The 18,582-nt window shown below is 47.2% G+C and overlaps 1 protein-coding gene across 1 annotated transcript in view; it reads right to left on the bottom strand.

The window, feature by feature from the left end:
- dnajc17 (DnaJ (Hsp40) homolog, subfamily C, member 17) overlaps window positions 1-18,582 on the bottom strand; it is a 44,669-nt gene that overhangs the window by 16,339 nt on the left and 9,748 nt on the right. The window contains exons 3-10 of the mRNA XM_064326377.1: window positions 17,483-17,541; window positions 17,289-17,376; window positions 16,441-16,517; window positions 15,738-15,858; window positions 14,742-14,791; window positions 10,990-11,067; window positions 8,565-8,645; window positions 7,921-8,052 (exon numbers count right to left, since the gene is read on the bottom strand). Of these exons, the coding sequence (XP_064182447.1) occupies window positions 7,921-8,052; window positions 8,565-8,645; window positions 10,990-11,067; window positions 14,742-14,791; window positions 15,738-15,858; window positions 16,441-16,517; window positions 17,289-17,376; window positions 17,483-17,541 (686 nt within the window). The remainder of the gene's footprint in view (window positions 1-7,920; window positions 8,053-8,564; window positions 8,646-10,989; window positions 11,068-14,741; window positions 14,792-15,737; window positions 15,859-16,440; window positions 16,518-17,288; window positions 17,377-17,482; window positions 17,542-18,582) is intronic.

Below are 18,582 nucleotides of genomic sequence, written 5' to 3'. Positions count from 1 at the left end.
GGAATTCGGCAATTCCTGAATTGCAAATATCAAATAAACACATGAACCCGAGTCAGCATATGAAAAGCAAATAAGTGTCAGTGGGTAATCCCCCTGCACGTCTTCAGTGCCCACACCATTTACAACAGCAGGCATCACTTTCTATTCCACATTTAGCAACAGGGGCCACCAGAGAACCTCAATCGTGTCAAACTCTACTTATACAGCTCAGCACCTCCACACATCTTTAACACATTTTCTGAAATTCAAGAACTGGGGTAAAAGGGGGGAAAAAAATACAAGATAGCAAATTATTCAGGGAGAGTCAATCCATTAGCCCTGTCGGTTTCCAAAATACCCTCTACGTGACGTCTCGTGTCCCTGCTACCCATTCTCATTGGACGGGCAATTTTCTGCCCCACACGCATGCTAGCAGACTCCATCGCCCCCATCGCCCCTCAGTGGCATACGAAGGTACCCCTTGGCCTCGTGCAACAGCGCGGCGAAAACAGACGTCCCCGCTCCGCTTCCAATAACAGAGCCGGAGTGGTGAAGCGACCCGGGCCTGCTGGCTGAGAGGAGCCGGCGCTGTTTTCTTAGCTGTAAATCTCGGGCCGCGCTGGAGGGAAGCGGCGAGGGTAAGGCGATACTTCCACGTGTGCCCGGAGCCCGGGCTCGGGGAGCCCGGCCATTCATTACGGGCGGGCGCCTGATGAGGGCCTAAACGCTACCTGCTGAACAAACACGCCCGCCGCCCGCCGCGCCGCGAGCCCGCTGACCCACCTGCCAGGAACGTCTGCGGACCTGCAAGGCGGGGGGCCGTCCCGGGAGGGGGTGGGGGACGGGAGGAGAGGCTGGGAGGGCCATATGTTGTAGATTCTGGTTACACGCTAATGAAGAGCTCCACTTATTCAGATTCAGATTCAAATGGATGGAAGGGAATGCATGAACCTGTTAAAGCAGTATGACTTCTGAGCTTAACATTCTTTTACTGACCTTTGAAAAACCGCCAACAAAAACACTGGCCATTTGGCTACAGATGCAAAAGGTGTAAATCGCCAACGATCAAAAGAATATCGTAATGACTGCGGGTTCTTATGTTTATCAATTCAGCAGGTTCAAATTCTGCCTCCTGCAATTAAGGTTACTACTTATTTCCCTGTATGTGTATGGCCTGAGTAATTATGATTATCGCTATGGATAATTTAAAAAAATAATACTGAGCAAACAAATCAGTCATCTTCTTCCATAACTAAAATACTTCATGAAAATGATCATCAAGATACCCACTTAACAATGGAGCTGGGATAACTTAACCCCACACACAGTAAAATTTCCAGTGTTAACTGGACATTTTACTGTGTAGACACGAGTAGACTGAAAAGACAGAGAAACTTGACAAATACCATGGTGGTCATGAGAGTCTGTTTGTCTTTCTCCATATGGTTTTCATGGCCATGACCTTTCAACCTTTTTTCTGATAAGCATGCATGGGCTGTCAAACATAAAACACCCTGTGCTGTTGTAGCGTTCAGATTCTTTGGACTAATGAGAACAAAACAGAGAAGGCATGGATGCCATCTTTCTCTTCAGAGTCAATCTGATACCAAGGCCATTAATCACCATGAAAAATGCAAATACATAGATATAATACAAAGCATTTATGTATATAATAGGTACAGAGGATATATACTGTAATACTTCACATAAGGTAAAATTAAACAAAGAAGGTAAAACTTACAGACCTAACCAATAAAAAAGTCCTAACATTTAGTTTTCCATTTTCACAAATTCCATTTTCAGAAGGTCCGTGATAGACCTTCCCATGTGGGAAGGTAGAGTTGAAGGATAGTATCCAAGAAAGTACAATGATCAAGGGTACGCAAGATTTATACATTGAGCTCAGGACATACAGCCCCTCAGCAGAACAGTAGTACAATAGTTTGGGTCGTAGGTTTGATTCCCAGGTAGGGTACTGCCATTGCACCCTTCTGCAGGGTACTTCAGGTCAACATCCAGCTGCGTAAATGGATCAATTATTCACTTTAATAAGAATGTAAGAAAGGTACACATTAATTATGTATTGCTGGCAAGCGGTACAATTTTATGTTCCTATAGGGTACCGCCCCAGTGATAAGTCTATGTACCTTTCTAGGCACCTTTTCATACCTTTTTTCTGAGAGTGTATTGAGAACCCTTTCAGAATAAGCAGCCGACTTATGAGTTGGCTCGAAATTCCACATGGTGTGGTTACAGATCAAGACAGAAACAGTGATCACAATCATCTCTCGAATTCTCCGCATGCAAACAATGATAAAATCAAAGCATCCGTTTGCTGTCACGGAAGGATAAATAAAGAAGCTTATCAAATCAATCCATATCCTCATTTCTGCATGTGATTTCCTCCAGAGAAATGTTTCAAAAAAAGCACAAGAATTTCCATTATTAGACACAAAGCAAAGTGGATGCATAGTTCGGCTACACTGTGAGGTAACACAGAAACCACCACTTTAGAAAGTTCTCCACATCCATGATTTCTAATGTATTACTTTAAGGGTGATGGAAATACATGGATCTCAACTTATCCAACCAAGACAGCATCCTGGCTGGAAGTAAACAAAGCATGCAAAGGCTTTCAAAGTGAGGAGCAAATTAATCAGGTTTTGCATTGAATGGAAATGCCAAAAACAGCCCGTCTTTCCTTTCTTTTTAAATTGGATTACATTTTTTTTAGGTCTCATGTTCAAGAGGAAATAACATCAGGCAGACTGCACAAAAACGTCTCTTTCCAACTCCCATGGGGAATCTGTCACTGTCACCTTCACAACACGATCTTCCGAGAACTTCTGGGCCTAGAGCAAACATTTGTCGGAGCTGTACAGTCCAATGTTGACTGAGTGTGGGGCGTGTCTGCATCTCTAACAGCCTGGGAACGATCACATCCAATCCTGCGCTCGCTATCAAACTCTTATGCGCGTACATCTGCAGGGAATGAGGAGCTTTCGTGCAGATTGGATTTGTACTAATGCCTGAGCCCCATTATTATACCATTATCAGACTGCCATACATTAACATACTGAGATGGATACATCAGGCAGGTAGCTAGCAGGGCACATTTAAATATGGTAGCAACAGTCAAGATGGGAAACTAATGAGAAAAAAAACTAGTTAAACACAGTCAGCATCAGTGAAGAGAATTTAAATTCTTTGAAGACGTGTCTCTCTGCTCAGCCCCTACTTGTCTCTCCAATTTGTACCCTTTATATATTTTCTTCTATAACTTTCCCCCCACATATCATGTGAGCAGGTCAGGAAACCTGTTTCAGGCCCAAATGCAGTTTAAACCTTTGCGTAATTTTGTTCACTAGATGATTTGTCTCCCTGTGTATACCATAAATATCTCTAAAAAGCAGACCCCAGATAGGCAAACAAATTTTACATAGCTGAGATACAACTTAATTTAAGTGTACTTGTTCATTTGCTCAGAATTTGTTGGGGTGAGGGGACAACTTGTTCGAGTAACTTGCTGAACAACTTGTTCAATGTTCTACACTGCAATTATGGTTTCACCACAGTGCTCATTTCATCCCGCACTGTGGAGCGCTGCTCAGAAGAGTCTGGAGAAAGAACTTCACACAGCAGGCCACTGATATTAGCACAGTCAGCGATACAACCGCTCGACAGGGCCGCGGCTGAGAAACCCAGCTTGTTTTTGTGGCTAATGACCGCTTTGTTTAGTGTGGCGTGAGCACGCTGCGCGCGGGGACCCCGAGCTTTGGGGCCTACTCTCGCCCGATCCGGGGCCTCGTCGGCTTCTTCCGGGCCTCCCCGCCCGCTCTCGCCGGACGCGGTTTCCGAAGCGCGCGGCCCACCCACGAAGCGTTAGCGGTTCAGCCGTTCAGTCATCGGCGAACCGGCGGCGCGGATCCGCAGGTGACCTCCGCCACTTTCCCACAGCCAAAAACACTGGAGCTTTATGAGGGGGGGGGGGGGGGGCACAGAACAACATAACCCCTGGAAGTGCAGCCACCTACCCGATCACTTTAACCGCAGCCAGACACAAATTGGCCTGACCCGTCCTTGGACCGCCACACATCATCATCAGCGGAATGGCAGCCAGCCCCCGGGTGCATTCGGAGTGTAAAAGTTATGCCTAACAAGCACTGAAAGGCACAAGGCCGATGAGAGGAACAAAGAGAGCGTAATTGAAAGACAAACTATCCTGGCCCGGCGCGACTGGCCAGAGGTTTTAAAGCGTGACGTGCGCCGCCACATCTGGTACCACTTTCCACAAATTCCGACATGCTATCACACAAGACAACACCGAGTACCAAAGTACAAAAAAAGATATATGCATCTATTTTTCAACGTTTGTTTTCGTTCCCTAAACTAGCCTTTGAAATGCTAATTTGGCGACTAAGGCATTCCTATTGTGATTGCCTCCAACAATAAATCTATTGCTACTGAAAATACTGGATTTTCTTTGCAGATGCCAGTTCCTCAACTCAACATTTTCTTGCATTTTAATCAGCAGGGAATAAACAAAAGATCTTTGCTTTGCCCCTTACAACATCAATAAAAAGCTGTAGTGGTCTCCGATTACAGCTCTTAGCAAAAAATAATCAGAAAAAAATCACCTAAAAATGAAGTATTTCAATCTAAACATATTACTCAACCATCTGCAGGGCATAACTGTTCTGAACTCTGTTCCTCTCCGCAAAAATCACAGTTAGTGGCTGAGAGCCTCATGCACCCCGCAGGGGGGTCATCCATTCACCCCTCTCCTGCCACACACCTGGACCGTTCAGTCCCGAAATCCCGCTGGGGTCCCACACTTCAAATCCTTAAAACAACACTCACTCCACTTCATTTTTCTTCTTTTCTCTGCGCAAGGTAAGTCTGAGATAAAAGAAGTTATAATCACCACCTCCACCACCAGACGTCCCTTCACCCCCCACCAATATGCTTCTTACATCCTTTAATGACCTCTCCAAGAAAGCTGAACACTGGCCATCCCTTATCTCTGCTCACAAGTGTACCGCAGCTGCTAACAGCATGGGTCTTTTTTTGTGTCCGACTGCAAGTTTATTTTGGCAAGTCGTCACCCTTCGCTAAAGCTTGGACAAAAATATTACGGCAAGGGAGTTCACCGGTCCCTGTGTGCACCACAGGTTTGGGACTATGTCAGGTACTTCAGCCACAGTTTTAAGAGCAGGGGGCCCAGAAGTCCTGATTTAGTGCCTTACCTGCTCTTGAAAGAAATACTCTCAGATTGTGAACTGCTAAAATATGAAGCGTTAAATCTAACATCGGGGACAAAGTGATTAATAGTGTACCAGGGTTGCGAAGGGGTGACTGTGCAGCAGGTGTGGCTGGGACAGAGATCGCCCTGGGGGCCACAGCTGGGAACCACAATTCCAGAAAGTACTAATTTAGGAGCAGAGAAAGTTGTCATAGTATCCGGCTTTTGCTAATCTTTAAAGCCTTAGGGCATCGAAGGTTCTATAAATTATGACAAAAGATCAGCGTCTTCACTCCTATCGAGTCTCACCCCGTTTTTTCATTATCATTCAGACTATCGATAATTCATTTCCATGTTATTCAGTCTTACTGAGCCCCGCTTGCTTTAAAATCAGCTCCAGGGTAGTGCAGTGCAGATTTACTTGCTCAACAGAGCACATGACCCTAAACCAAACTACCAACTTTGTTGACATGAGCATCACCAATTGTTTTCTTCAACAATGGCCAGACAGACGCTGACGCATTTACTCTACTCGAGTAACCAAGGTAACACCGCACCCGTTCTCACTTAGCGAAGCATTAGGACGGCACGCACGTTCAGCAAAAGATTGTGTACATCCCGAGGAATATCTGGAAAAGATTTAGTGTACAAAAGAAACACTGCTTGGACCAGCTTAAATAACTGCTTCCCAAACATCAGAACAGAATGTGGGAGAAAGCAGCATTGTGCAAAAAAACGCAACGCATTATTGCGGCAAAACAAAATTTCCACCTGCGCAAACTCCTCCGGTCCTTTTCAAATGTCAGGAGGGAGTTTAGAAGGGGATGCACTGTCGACTGTTTTCAGTCGCTGTAAATTCACCCTAGATGGGGCCTCTCCTGGGTGACAATTAAAAGCCGGCGGGGGAGAGAAGCGGGAGTTCGCTCGGCAGTGCTCTCCGTGACGTCCCCCCCGCCAGGCGCTCGGCGGCGCGGGGCTGCCGGTACAGCACGCACTCCACACACGAACCCGGGGCGAGCGCGGCGGTAAATCAGGCCCGCTGCCGTGTAACCCGAAGCTCCGCCGCAGCTGCCGCGGGTCCCCCGCCGCGGGTCCCCCGCCGCTGGAACCGCGTCTCCTCATTAAAAAAAGAGAAGGGAAGAGAAGTGAGCTAATTCGTCTCCCTCGGCCCCCGCTCGTACGCCGCCGCTCTGGCGCTGAGGGCGAGCGGACGGGGTTAAAAGCGTGCCTCCGTCCCGCTCCTCGGCCGTCGCAGCTGGCGCGCGGAAGAGGGAGCGCCGGTGTTTTGGAAATCGGCGGGGCGACTGGGACCCAGGTTCCCCTGATCGACCCCGAGGCCAGGCGTGGTACACCATTACTAATATCGCTGGATCCTATTATGTCATGAGGGTCCGCTCAGAGCACGGTTTTCTCACAGAAGACTAATGCGAAAACTACCTTGTTGTAATAGCATTTTCCCTTTTCTTCCTCGAAATACTCAAAAACAGATGGAGCGCCTCACATTTATAATCTATAGGACAACACAATATGCCATAATGACAACATGAAAATATACCGCAATTACAGTGACAAATCACAAAGCTAAAACAGTGCACCCAAGGTACTTTTTTTCGGAAGAGAGGCATGAGTTATTGCACTGGGCCATTTTACAGCTGAAACCTAGTAGAAGCCCCAGGAGAAGAAAGACAGAGGCATATAGAAGGGGTTTGTATTGGGGAGAAATCCAGGAGGCAGCAGTGGCCCCTTCAATAAAGGCTGAGGTTTCTACTCCACACTGACAGAAGACACAGAAAGCGATGAGTGGTCAGGGCAGAATATGACCTGTGAATGACCCTCACCCTTATTGGCTCATCTGGGGCTCCAGTGCCCAGTACCCACAATGCCCTTTCTCTCATACTGCAGCAAAGCAGCGGGTGCTTGATGCACTGAGGACCATGTGAAGCCTATTAAAGATCTGCGATTGTGCAAGCCGTTCTCCAATTCACCCCCCCACCCCCTTCCCAACACCCACCACCACTCATTTAAGCCAGCATTCCTGCCATACTCCTGAAGCAGCTCAACACGCGAGTTTCCTCTTTTCAGCGCAAAATCCTTTGGTGAGAATTCCCAGGCTGCATCACACCACGGGGGATTCCAGAGAGACGGTATAGCGAAACACGCGTTAGGGGTGAGTGGCATGAGTGGGTGAGTCAGAGGGAATCAATGGGAGAGTCAGGGAGCTTCAATGGGTGAGTCAGGGGAATTAAGTGGGTGAGTCGGAGGGGTCACTTGACATTCCTTGCCTGATTGACCCCTCCGGGCCCCCCCTCCACCGTCAGTGAGCCTACTGTACGTGAGGGCTTTTGAGAAAGGTGGGTGGGAGCCCATCGGTGATCCGAGACCCGTTCCAAGGCAAGCAAATTTAAAACCCATTTATGAAAACACTTAACCCAGGCACAGATGAGAACAGAGCGACGGCCTGGCACAATCCCGCCCACAGATACGGGAATAAAAACCCAAAAGTTTACATATTTCTCAATGGGGAAAAGGCGTTCAGAAAACGGTATTTGGTTTGGAATCCAGGTCTATGGGATATTAATTTCCAGCCTTCTCCAGGGTAACGGTCTGCTATTGAGACAAAAGGAACAGCGAGGGGGAACACGCACAAGTCGAAGAGAAATGTTGCGATGCCCGCGTTCATTTCGTCGCGCTTACGTTACCTGGACCGGTCGGAATTGGCCATCTGTCCCATGGCTGTGCAGCACTGGTGCTGGGGCCACAGGCTCCCCCTCGAGCCACGAGATTTTCAGGGGGTTGTCCGTTAAGCCCATCTCATTTTTTTGCGCCAATTCCTAAAGGAAAATAAGCATTCCAAAGTAAAGCTTCTCATTCAAAGGTGCTAACCGTGTTTAAATGGGCAAAGCAATAGTCACAACATCACTGCACGTGTGCAATGAACTTACTGGCCCCCACCCCTCAAGCTGTTCCAGACCCTAACAGCTCCAGACATAAACCACACTCTCCAAACCTGGTCCCTGAGGACAGTAGGCATGTTCTCTCCAGGGAAACCACACAGTATAGCAAAGCCCACAACACACAATAAGCAATGACAAAACACATCAGACCTTAGGACTTATAAGAACAATGAGTCCTCTCTAGCAAAGTTCCACTGGTTCCCATTAAAAATAACTTCTTTCATATAATCAAAAGTAACTCCACGGTTCCACACAATGTGGACAATTTTAACTACATGTACATATAGAAATACATTTGTATTTAAAAAAAAACGTGAGTATGAAGCTTTCAAGTTCATTGCACCACCTGAACGAAAAAGCAAGCCAGAGTAAGACACAGCATTACTTACAGCAGCTTTGACCGTTGCAAATTCTACTACTGCACTTCCTCTCTTCTTCCTTGATATCAGGACATTCAGCACATCCCCATACTGAAACACGGCAACAGAGTCAGCCATTTTGTTTGCAAAAGTTTGAAAAGAAAACAGTTCACACAGAAACCATAGAACGAACTTGAATTAAGCTTGAGGAAAAACAGACATGATTGATGACTACATTCTTGCTTAGTGCCCAAAGCAAAAATGTGGCAGAGCCTGTGGCAGAAAGGGATTATTCACTGAAATCTCACATACCTCAATATGAGGACGTAGTGGTGACTTATAAGGGCAAACTACCTTTCATAAGCATGGTGCATGAGCATGGGTTTGAGTGGGTTCCTGTGCATTTTTACACAGTGTAATTACCTCAAATGAATATCCATTAACAGAACTACACCTAAGACCAGGCAGCAGTATCAAGTCAAGAAACAAAAGGCATTTGTCAGTACATACAGGTTCTCATCGAAAATGTGCACTGGAATTTTCCAGAACCGGTTTGTCTGGGATAACCGATAATGCATTCAGTTTACCTTTTATGGGCATGATTTCTGCCAGTAATCTTATATTATTGAAAATCTTCTACAAGCACATTGCGGTTTGTGTCATGTGGGGCTTAGTTGTAAGTTTTTATATGTCCCATACGAGCTCCGTAAGTTGGTGGAGTATAACCACAGGGTCAGGTGTGGATCATTACACTCCCAAAATGCTTCTGACACATTTCACAAGCGGTGCCAATTATCATTTTTTCCCAACTAATCAACAAGACTGTCAGGATCTGAACGGCTTCCAGGAAGCTACTTAATGTTTCAGAGAAATGGCTCATCCGTGCCAAGTCTGGAATGCACTGAACTGAAGAGCAAAAGGCGTTTTTTGGTCAATATGACTTCTTCAGTTGGTTTTCCTCTATGGCTGTGAGAGAACAGAGCAAAAATATCACATATCTGACGAAATTAGCAGCGATCTTTTTCCCCACCGCTGCCATGAGAACTTGGAACAGGGTGGCGGGGAGGGAACATTCTGCCCCAAAGTGGCCTGTCATCCCTTGACTTGGATGGTGGGGGTTGTCAACATTCGCAGTTTAACTTGGACCCAGCTACCCCGCCGCAAAAGATGATCCCTCTCAGCTATACAGATTACAGGCTCAAAACAAGATTGAATAAACGGCTGGGTAAAACCAGCTGGGCCAGCGCAATACTTGTGAGGGCTAGTATCTGTCACCTGTGACAGGTGGACACTCTCACTAAACCGTTCCAGTTGGAGCTCCAATTTGCTGCACTTTTCCGAGAAGACAAGCACTCCAAGGGACCAGAAGTCCTGGCTCTCTCAGCGTCTGGGAAAAGAGCTGGCCTGGAATGCATGCATACTCCCAAATCCTGCCAACAGCGACAAAAGGGAGTCTCCATAGACCTCCATTTCATATTTCCAAATATCTGTATGTTTTCTTTAACTGCACAGTACGGCTTTTGCGAGTCTCAAGTAGGCAGTTCCTTTCCCACGGTTTAGACGGCCATTCTGTCGCACCGTTACCTGCAGGACCCTGCAGCCCACCCACTGGAATCTTTTCAGGGGTGTCTTTAAAATAAAATCATTTCAGGCGTTCTGCATTCACAAGCCATTGCGTGAGATGAAACCATACTTTTACGACCATCTTCTGACCCAGCTTCCTGTGCCCATGACGACAAGCCTAGCGTTGCCACGTTGGACATCGGCATCACTTGGGCTGGTCTTGTCCACATTCCAGCAAAACCCTTTTCCTGCTAATTTGCCCCAGAACTGGTCTAGTTTTGAGGTGGTACAACATTGCATGAGAAGAGCACATTTCCTAGCGGCTCCCCAGGCGGTGCTAAACCTACCCGTTAACAGGGGCGCTAACAATGGCGTGCCCCACATTAAGATGGCAGTACTTTGCCCTCAGCACTTTCACTGCAACAAAACATTAACGGCACTCGCACAAGGGGGAAAATAAAACGCTCTGTGATGTTCTTAAACACTGACGTCATGCAGGCCTCCACATGGCAACGGACCGCAGGCAGGCTCCATGCCAGGTGAAGCCGGAGGTAAAGTCAGGGTCTCCGCATCGAAAGGCCTGAGCACATCAGCGTACCGGCCATTTTAAAGTTCCATCACGCATCTCAAAATCATAGGGCTGCATCCTCTGCTGGTTTTCGGTGTGTTTGCGGTCCACACACCTTGTTAGCAAGGCCAACATCGCCTAAATTTGGAGGTACATGGCAACTGAAAGCACATAGTGAAAATGCAGTGGAGAGTGGAGAAGTGATGTGAGTGATTTAATGACCTTTACCAAATTATCATGAGTGTTTTTTTTTACTATTCTTTGGGTCAACTCAAATTTTGCTGCTTGCTTAAGGAGTCAATACCTGCATTTCATAACACACACCTTTTGCAATAGCCTGAGAAGAATGTCTTCAGAGTAGCCGCCGTTTGTGTCATCCTCCTTCGAAGACTTCCACTTCAACTTGAAAAAGAAAACCAGAGAAATTAAGAGTTAGAGGGGGGGAGGCACTAGTGCGGGCCGCTGAACGTGGATTCCAAGCCGAAAAACTGCTACGATATCCAAACTTTACCTCACATATCCCAGCAAAACCCCAAACTTTATGAACCATAAAATGCACAGAACGCACAATGCATTGGGATCTGGTCAATGAAAGTACAGAATGTCGAAAAAAAAGGACATAGAGGAAGAATTAACCGGAGTAGAGCTGTGCCAGCACGGCAAGAACATACTGGCACAGAGTCGCTCTGATGACATGCATAGATTAACGCGGAATGGGACTAGAGCTGGGCCAAAGAGCAGCGCTAGAGGGGAGCTTTTAAAAGGTCTTGGAGAGAACCCACCACCATATTAGAGACCTGCAGTCAATTTACATTAAGCTTTTCGTGTGAGCGGGAGCAGGGTCTAAAATTAATATGGGGGTCTGGACCAATAACAACACTGACTCACCTGCAATGCATTGCATATTTCTCAGTAACAGAAAACCGTTACTGGGAAAGCATCTCAGTTACTGAGTTTGTTTTAAAGGGAAAAATTCTCCCAAAGTCCTAAGTTTTGACACAGTTTGCTGTTCCTTATCTTTAGTAGGCCTATATATAGTCACTAGTCACGTAGTCACTTTTTGTAAAAAAAAAATTAATAATAATAATTATAAATAAAGGCAAGCTCATTGAAGATCTCCTCATTGGTTTTTGAAATGGGCTAATATTCATACCAGCAACCTTCATACAAAGCCCAGAATTCCTTTGAATGTCTCATCTCTGCAGAGCACTGCAGGACAGAGCATATCATGCACTGAAATCAGAATGGCACTCTTGTCTGAGAACAAGCATATTCCTAAGATGTGAATTTCTTCCTTTGCACCATGCTTACCTTCTGAACCGTAAGCTAAGGAAGTACATATTACATTTATACTGTTACGCTTCACTAGCTTAGACTTCCATAAAGCTTAGCTTTAAAGATCCTTTGGATGAAATTAACCAGAAGGGTCCCTAATGTCTAAATGTGTACTTTTCATTTAACAGTCCAGGAAAATCATCCTCAATTCTAAGGCAGGTGTGGTGCTTTCTGGGGATTTAGACACATAATGCCATTGTCTGTAAGGTTTGAAAACAATGTAAAAGCATTTACCAGACCCACCATGATTTACATCTGGGCTATTGCACATTAAAAGGATATACAGCACATTGATCTACATGTGAAATGAATGGGGGATATGGTGCACCACTAATGGCTAGTATCAAATAACATCCTAGAAAGAGCTTAACAAACAGACAGCACAAATCAGTGAAAAGGTTCAGCATCCTGCTATGCCCATCCCATTTTAAGGGCCTCTCCTGCATTAAGGACACATCCAGTATTTTCTTGGCCAGTTCATCTTTCCAGGGTTAAACCAAGTATATCAGTCAGCGGTATGCAATCGTACAATCTTAAACCACGGACTAGACTCCAACCGAAACAGAACACATTGCTGCCAAGGAGTTTACGTTTTAACAAAACAGGAGTTACTCACACCAGCCATTTGTTCAGTAACAAATTCATTACACATTCAAAACGCTGCGGTCAAGACCTCTCCACAACAGTCCTGGGCAATATTATAAATGGAGAGCACCAATGACAAGTCCAGCACTCTGTTCACCATCAAAGAAATGGTTTCCGGGAATTTCCCATCTCTACACTTTCTATTTTCACAATTATTTTTAAAACATGTTCTTTCCCGTACTCCATTCCCTACTCCTCCGCAATAACTTTGTACTCCATTAATCTTCCAACCAGGCATAACAGTGCTTGGGTCATACCCAAATTCTGGTCTGGGTCTCTATTCGACTTGCATATAGGTTATGCGCAGTCTAAACAAATTTAAAAGGTTTTTAGGAGCTCAGAATAAGTGTTCCCTGGCTTCGCTTGACTGCTCCAGTTTATGCGAGACCAAACCCATACTCGAACCACAAATAATAAAAAGGTTTTCGGAAACAAAAACAAACACACTCGCATTAGAAAAGCAACAGAGCGAGACATCATCTTTCATGGTCCCTTGTCAAAGACTTGTGGATGGTTCTGATCAAATAACCACTCTGGTCATTGCATTCCACACAAAATAAATAAATGTTTACGACCACTTGACAATTCTAGGACATAAAACGGCGTCCTTCCTGACTGCAGTCCTTTGTCTCACGTGTTTTTTTTCTCCACCCCCCAAAAATTCCTTCACTAAAATATTTCTCAAAATTGTTCCTTTCCGCTTCCTTGAATCCCTAGAGCCGTCATGTCAGAACTGAAGTACCTGCCTGTAGGCATGCAATGAAAACTTAGGAAGTAGAAAGCAGTAGGAATGTCATTACCTGGCCACTCTCGAAACATCATTTATTTATAGTTTGGGCCCAATTCAGGTTAAAAGTCTACAGACACTGCAATTAAAACATCCGATCCCAATAACAATGTACAAGAACTGGGTACCACATAAACAATACTGGCCGCAGTGTTTGGCTTAGCCAGAATGTGAGGAATAATGACAGCCATATTATGACAAGAGCTGCTGAAAACAATTATTTTTAGCGCAAAATTTGTTTTGCTTTACAGATACTACTGATTAGAATGAAGGGGGTCCTTCAGAGAGACCAGCGTTCTGAAAGCCTGCCAGCTCTTTGCTCTCTGTAAGGGAGAGAACTGCTGACAACTCTAGCCCTCTCCGCGTCTCAGAAACGCAAGAGAACGTTTTATTAAATCTTGACGGATGGTCGTCTAAAATAAAGGAAATTAATCGGAGTGTTCAGCTAGGCCGCGAACGGGGAAAGCAATCATGCTATTCTCTCGCGCAGACGGGAGGAAATTTCGACAGCCGCGCAGTCAAAACACAGGGTCTGGCTCCGGACCCAAGAAAAGGCCAATCCACAGAAGGCTCACTCTTTGTGGGGAAATGGGCTTGGAACGAGCTTCAGAAAGGGGGGAAAGCAAAGAAATATTTAACTCTTCATCTACAATGGTTATAAATGCCACCAGATATCATAGGTGAGCGAGTGGCTGCCAGCTGACTTTCCAATATCTACAAACCGTAGCCTAGATGCTGCCGTTTTTTGAACTTGATTTAATATTCACGCAAGGTTGCATGTAATATAATAGTGAGGCTCAATAAGGAAAGCTAGTGTTTATTTTCCTGATTGAACACATAAACTTCAACTGATTCATCATGGGATAGAATTCCTGATGGATATCAGACATTTTAACGAGATTAAATACATAAACACATTAGCTAACATCCCCAGTGTCCTTTAATAGAGGGGGACTGAATATTTACCAAAGGAAATATGATTAGACTTCTATGTGGCTCACATAACGCTCTAGATGATGAGCAATGTTGGAGAAATAAAAGATTTTCCACAAGCTTTCTGCACTTCCAACTGTCTTTTTCATCAGTTGTGAAGCCTGCACGTCCGAAATGCCTTGGAGCCTTGGAGTTTCTTCTATCCGCCAACTCTGGGACATCAGTGTGACAAATGGCTCACATTGTACAAATGGTTCCAAACCAGGCAATTTCCCTGCTTTTCAGCTTCCCCATTGGAATCCAAACCTGAACCTAGCCCTCCAACCCAAAGACCCATAGATTTAAATAGCCCAGAAGCAATACACTGATGTCTTACTTTTAACTTTGGGGTCAGGTTGCTGTCGAATTGTGCTCCCCCCACAGTGCCTGTAAGGGACAGAGAGGGAGAAAGGAATCATTATTTTACTGCCAACATTATTATGTTATTTGTTTCATTTTTTTGGCCAAAACTGTTAAACGAACACCATAAATAACATGATCTGTGGCGAGGGGGAGGGAGAGAGATGGCCAGAACATTTGGTCGAGCGGAAGGACAGGGAGGGTCGTCTCCCACCACGGCCGAGTGACTCCGACGCATATTTGATGCGTTCGGTCAGCCAGCCCCAACAACCGCCCCGAAATCCTGGCTCCGACCCCCGAAACGCGGGTCGGAGCGGCGCCTCTGGAACCGGGCCGGGTGGCTTTTCCGAGAAGCCGGGGGCCGCAGAGGCGCGCTAGCGTGTGAGCGCGGGACGTCCCAGCCTGCCTCGGGGCCACCGCGCCGGGGGGGTCAGGCCGAGAGCCCCCCCTCCCGACGCTCGCTCTATTATCATTACTCCTCCTCTTGTTTTCTTACAGGAAAAAAGAAACCGAGCAGAGGCCCAGCTGACCATTTCATTTTCTCTCCAGTTGTAAAAACAATAAGAATAGGGACTGTGTACAGACTGTGTCATACAAGGAAAAGTACAAATACAAAACATGGCCAGTTCAAATCAGGACTGTGTCCCTGGCCAAGAACAGCCAGTTATGACACGATTCCAAATTAACCTTGGTCATGTGATTCCATACGATAGTCTGCCACCTGCATCTACAGAGTTCACCAAATGGAAGGTCTAGGGGTCATGTTGATAGATTAAATGAAAATGTAGATGCATGTATGGGAATAGCATAACAGGTCACTGGTCAAGTAAAAAATCCTCATAACAGTCAGCTATGAGGCCTACACATAAGCAATATCTGTACAGTATACCAGTATAACCTACACAGTATCAGTCACTGTGTGGACTAGCTGTGTAAGGCCCGTTTAGCTGTGAGGACTGGGCCTATACAGTACCTGACTGTACAGTTGTGTTGGTTGTGTGAAGTCTTCCTTCTCTCTCCCTCTGGATCTGCTCCTTTATCAGCCTCTGTTCCTCCTGCAGCTGTCGAGAGCCCTCCTCCCTCAGCCGAGCAATCTGGGGGCGAGGGGCAGAGCGGCCAATCAGACGGCCCGAGCAGGCGGCCGCGGCAGCATAAAGAAGCGCTGACGGCGCACAGAGCGAAGTCCAAACGAAGCAGAGGAGGCCGGAGCGTCCGCTCCAGTCAGGACACAGCAGCAGGGTCAGAATGTGAGAGGGGAACGGCCTCCTGGTGCGTGAGGCTCAGGGACATCCTCTGAGCTGCTCTCACACAGCACACTCTGCTGGATGATGACGCCTAGTAATCGGACACACTGCCACCTACTGGTAATATGTGTAAACACACGGACAGCATGGTCTGCCAGCACACTGTGCACCTAAGGCTTATTGTACAAGGCATCCTCGTGATTATAAATCATCAGAAGACGTTTTTTTTTTCTGTGATATTTCCTCTCTGACTAAAAACTAAATAAGTCATACACCAAAACCTGACAGGGTTTATAATGGCTTTGTTTCGGAATGCGAACACTCAAACAACACTCAACTCAACACTCACGCGTTCAGATAACGGCAGAAGATAGCCTTTCGGAAAGATGTGGGAATGGAATTCCGTGCCAGAACCTTGGGGTTCGCGCTCACCTCCTCCTCGAGCGTGCGTGTGACCGTGACCTCCTCGGCCGACTGCGCCTCCGCCTGCTTCTCCCGCGCCTCCAAGTCTGCGAAGCACACGCATCAACACCGCGTCACAGACTGGCCTTCGCCCGCAGAGCCGCGGGTCCCCTCGGCCACCGCAGCGTCAGCGCGCCGAGCAGCGGAAACAGAGGTTATAAAGCGGAGAGCTGCGCACTGCTCGGGCGGGAAGGAAAAATAAAACGCATTCGGAAGAATTCAGGGCCGTGCCATTGTTCTGGAAATGCAGTGAGCCTGACAGCACATTGATAACAGCAGTGAAGGTGCTCTGGATTTGGTTTTACAGCAGCCTTCCACTCAGAGCGACTGCTGCAGCTCTTACAGCTCCCACGCCGATAATGGCTGGGGCACAAACAGGGGAAGCACATTAGTGCGGAGTGGCAGGTAGGTGCGGAGTCTGTACAGAATGGCAGTCAGGTGTCAATGTATTACGAAGTGGCAGGTAGGTGCGGAGTCTGTACAGAATGGCAGTCAGGTGTCGATGTATTACGAAGTGGCAGTTATGTGTGGAGTCGGTACAGAGTGGCAGTTAGGTGTGGAGGCAGTACAGAGTGACAGAGATGCAGGACGTGCAGCAGACAGAAAGGCCCGAAAGGCCGACCACCACACCCATCTGTCCAGAAATGGTTTCCAAACATTTCCGGACATTCAAACATTTTACACATACTGTGTGATGAATGGCTCTACGTTTGGCAGGCTTCAACTAACTTTCTCTGTCAACTAAAGTACACTTTCCATGATTTTCCTCAGTCAGCAGTGCAGTGCGTCTGCTGTGTGCGGGTGGGAAGAGGCCTCACCAAGCTTGATTTTCTTCCTCTTGTCATCGAGTTTTCTCGTTCTCTCTTCGGCTTGTTTCTTGGCTTTGCGGACCTGGTCGTAGGCAGCCTGCGGGCAAGGAGGACATTTGGGATTGTGCTGCCCTCGCGCTCCGTGAAAAAGAAGGGCGAGAGGTGGAGCCGGATCAAAAGAGGCGCCTGGCCTGAGGACTTACCCTGGCCGCCGCGTCTGTCAGCACCTCGAGCGCCTGGGAGAGCTGGTGAAAGAGCTCCGCTGCATGAGGGGCAACAGAGACCAGAGTCACATGATCAGTCACATGACACCAACACAGAAGGCCTTATGGAGTAGTACCACGCACCAGATCACCCAGACCTCCGAAACACATCTCCAATAACAGGAACCCTTCACGCCGCCGCGGCGGAGGCTAAAATGTTCTTCCCCTCAAAAACAGTAAACAGATTACAGGCAGGCACGCAAAAACGAGAGGTGCCGACGCATGTGAAAGTGCTTAGCGCGAGCGGAGGTGGCGTGCGTTAGGGGGGCGAGGAATGCGGCGGAGGGACGTTAAAAAGCGCGCGAGCGGCCTCTCCGCGCCGGGCCAGGGCTGACATTAATTGGGCCGTTTCCTGCATTAAAAGGTGCCTGGGCTCTCACGCAGCCCGCTTCCCCTAATGATGCGCCGCGCGTTTTCCCGTGTAAACCTGGGCCTCTTCTCCCGCCGCAGCGCAGCGGGGCGCTCCGAGGGGCCGGCGGTGTAATCACACGTGCCACGCAACGCCCCCCCCCCCCCCACACTGAGCAGCCGGGGGGGGTTTTAATGACTCACTCCTGAGGTTCCCGCTGCAGTCTCTGGTTTCCCCTTTTAGGGAGCCCCTGTTACACACAGGCAAGCTGAAATGCGCAGTGAAGAAGCCTGGAGAGCCTGTTTCAGAAACACCTCTGCGCTCTCACTGTGAAAAATGCATCTTAAAAACGAAGAAAAAGGTAAGCATGGAAGGAGAAAAATGTGTTTAAATAAATCATTATGGGCCTGCTGGATGGCTCATTCGGTTAAAAGGCACTACACTGTAATGCATGGATGAGCCTTCACTGTCTTGGATCATATCCGGACCGTGCCAGTGCAGACAGTGGCCTGTAGCTCCATAGGGAAACGCGCAATTGGCGACTGTGTGGCCCAGGGAATGGGATGGTTAGTTCGGATAGGTTTCATTGCTGTCTAGCGACCCCTGCTGGTCGATCGGATGCCGATCGTTCAAGCCGCATATTAAAGGTCTTTCTCTGACTCTGCTCTATGCGAGCTTAGCTGTACACTGA

The sequence above is a fragment of the Anguilla rostrata genome, chromosome 1 (genome assembly GCF_018555375.3).
Source record: "Anguilla rostrata isolate EN2019 chromosome 1, ASM1855537v3, whole genome shotgun sequence".
Taxonomy (NCBI): Eukaryota; Metazoa; Chordata; class Actinopteri; order Anguilliformes; family Anguillidae; genus Anguilla; species Anguilla rostrata.
This window is presented reverse-complemented; position numbering and strand designations above follow the sequence as displayed.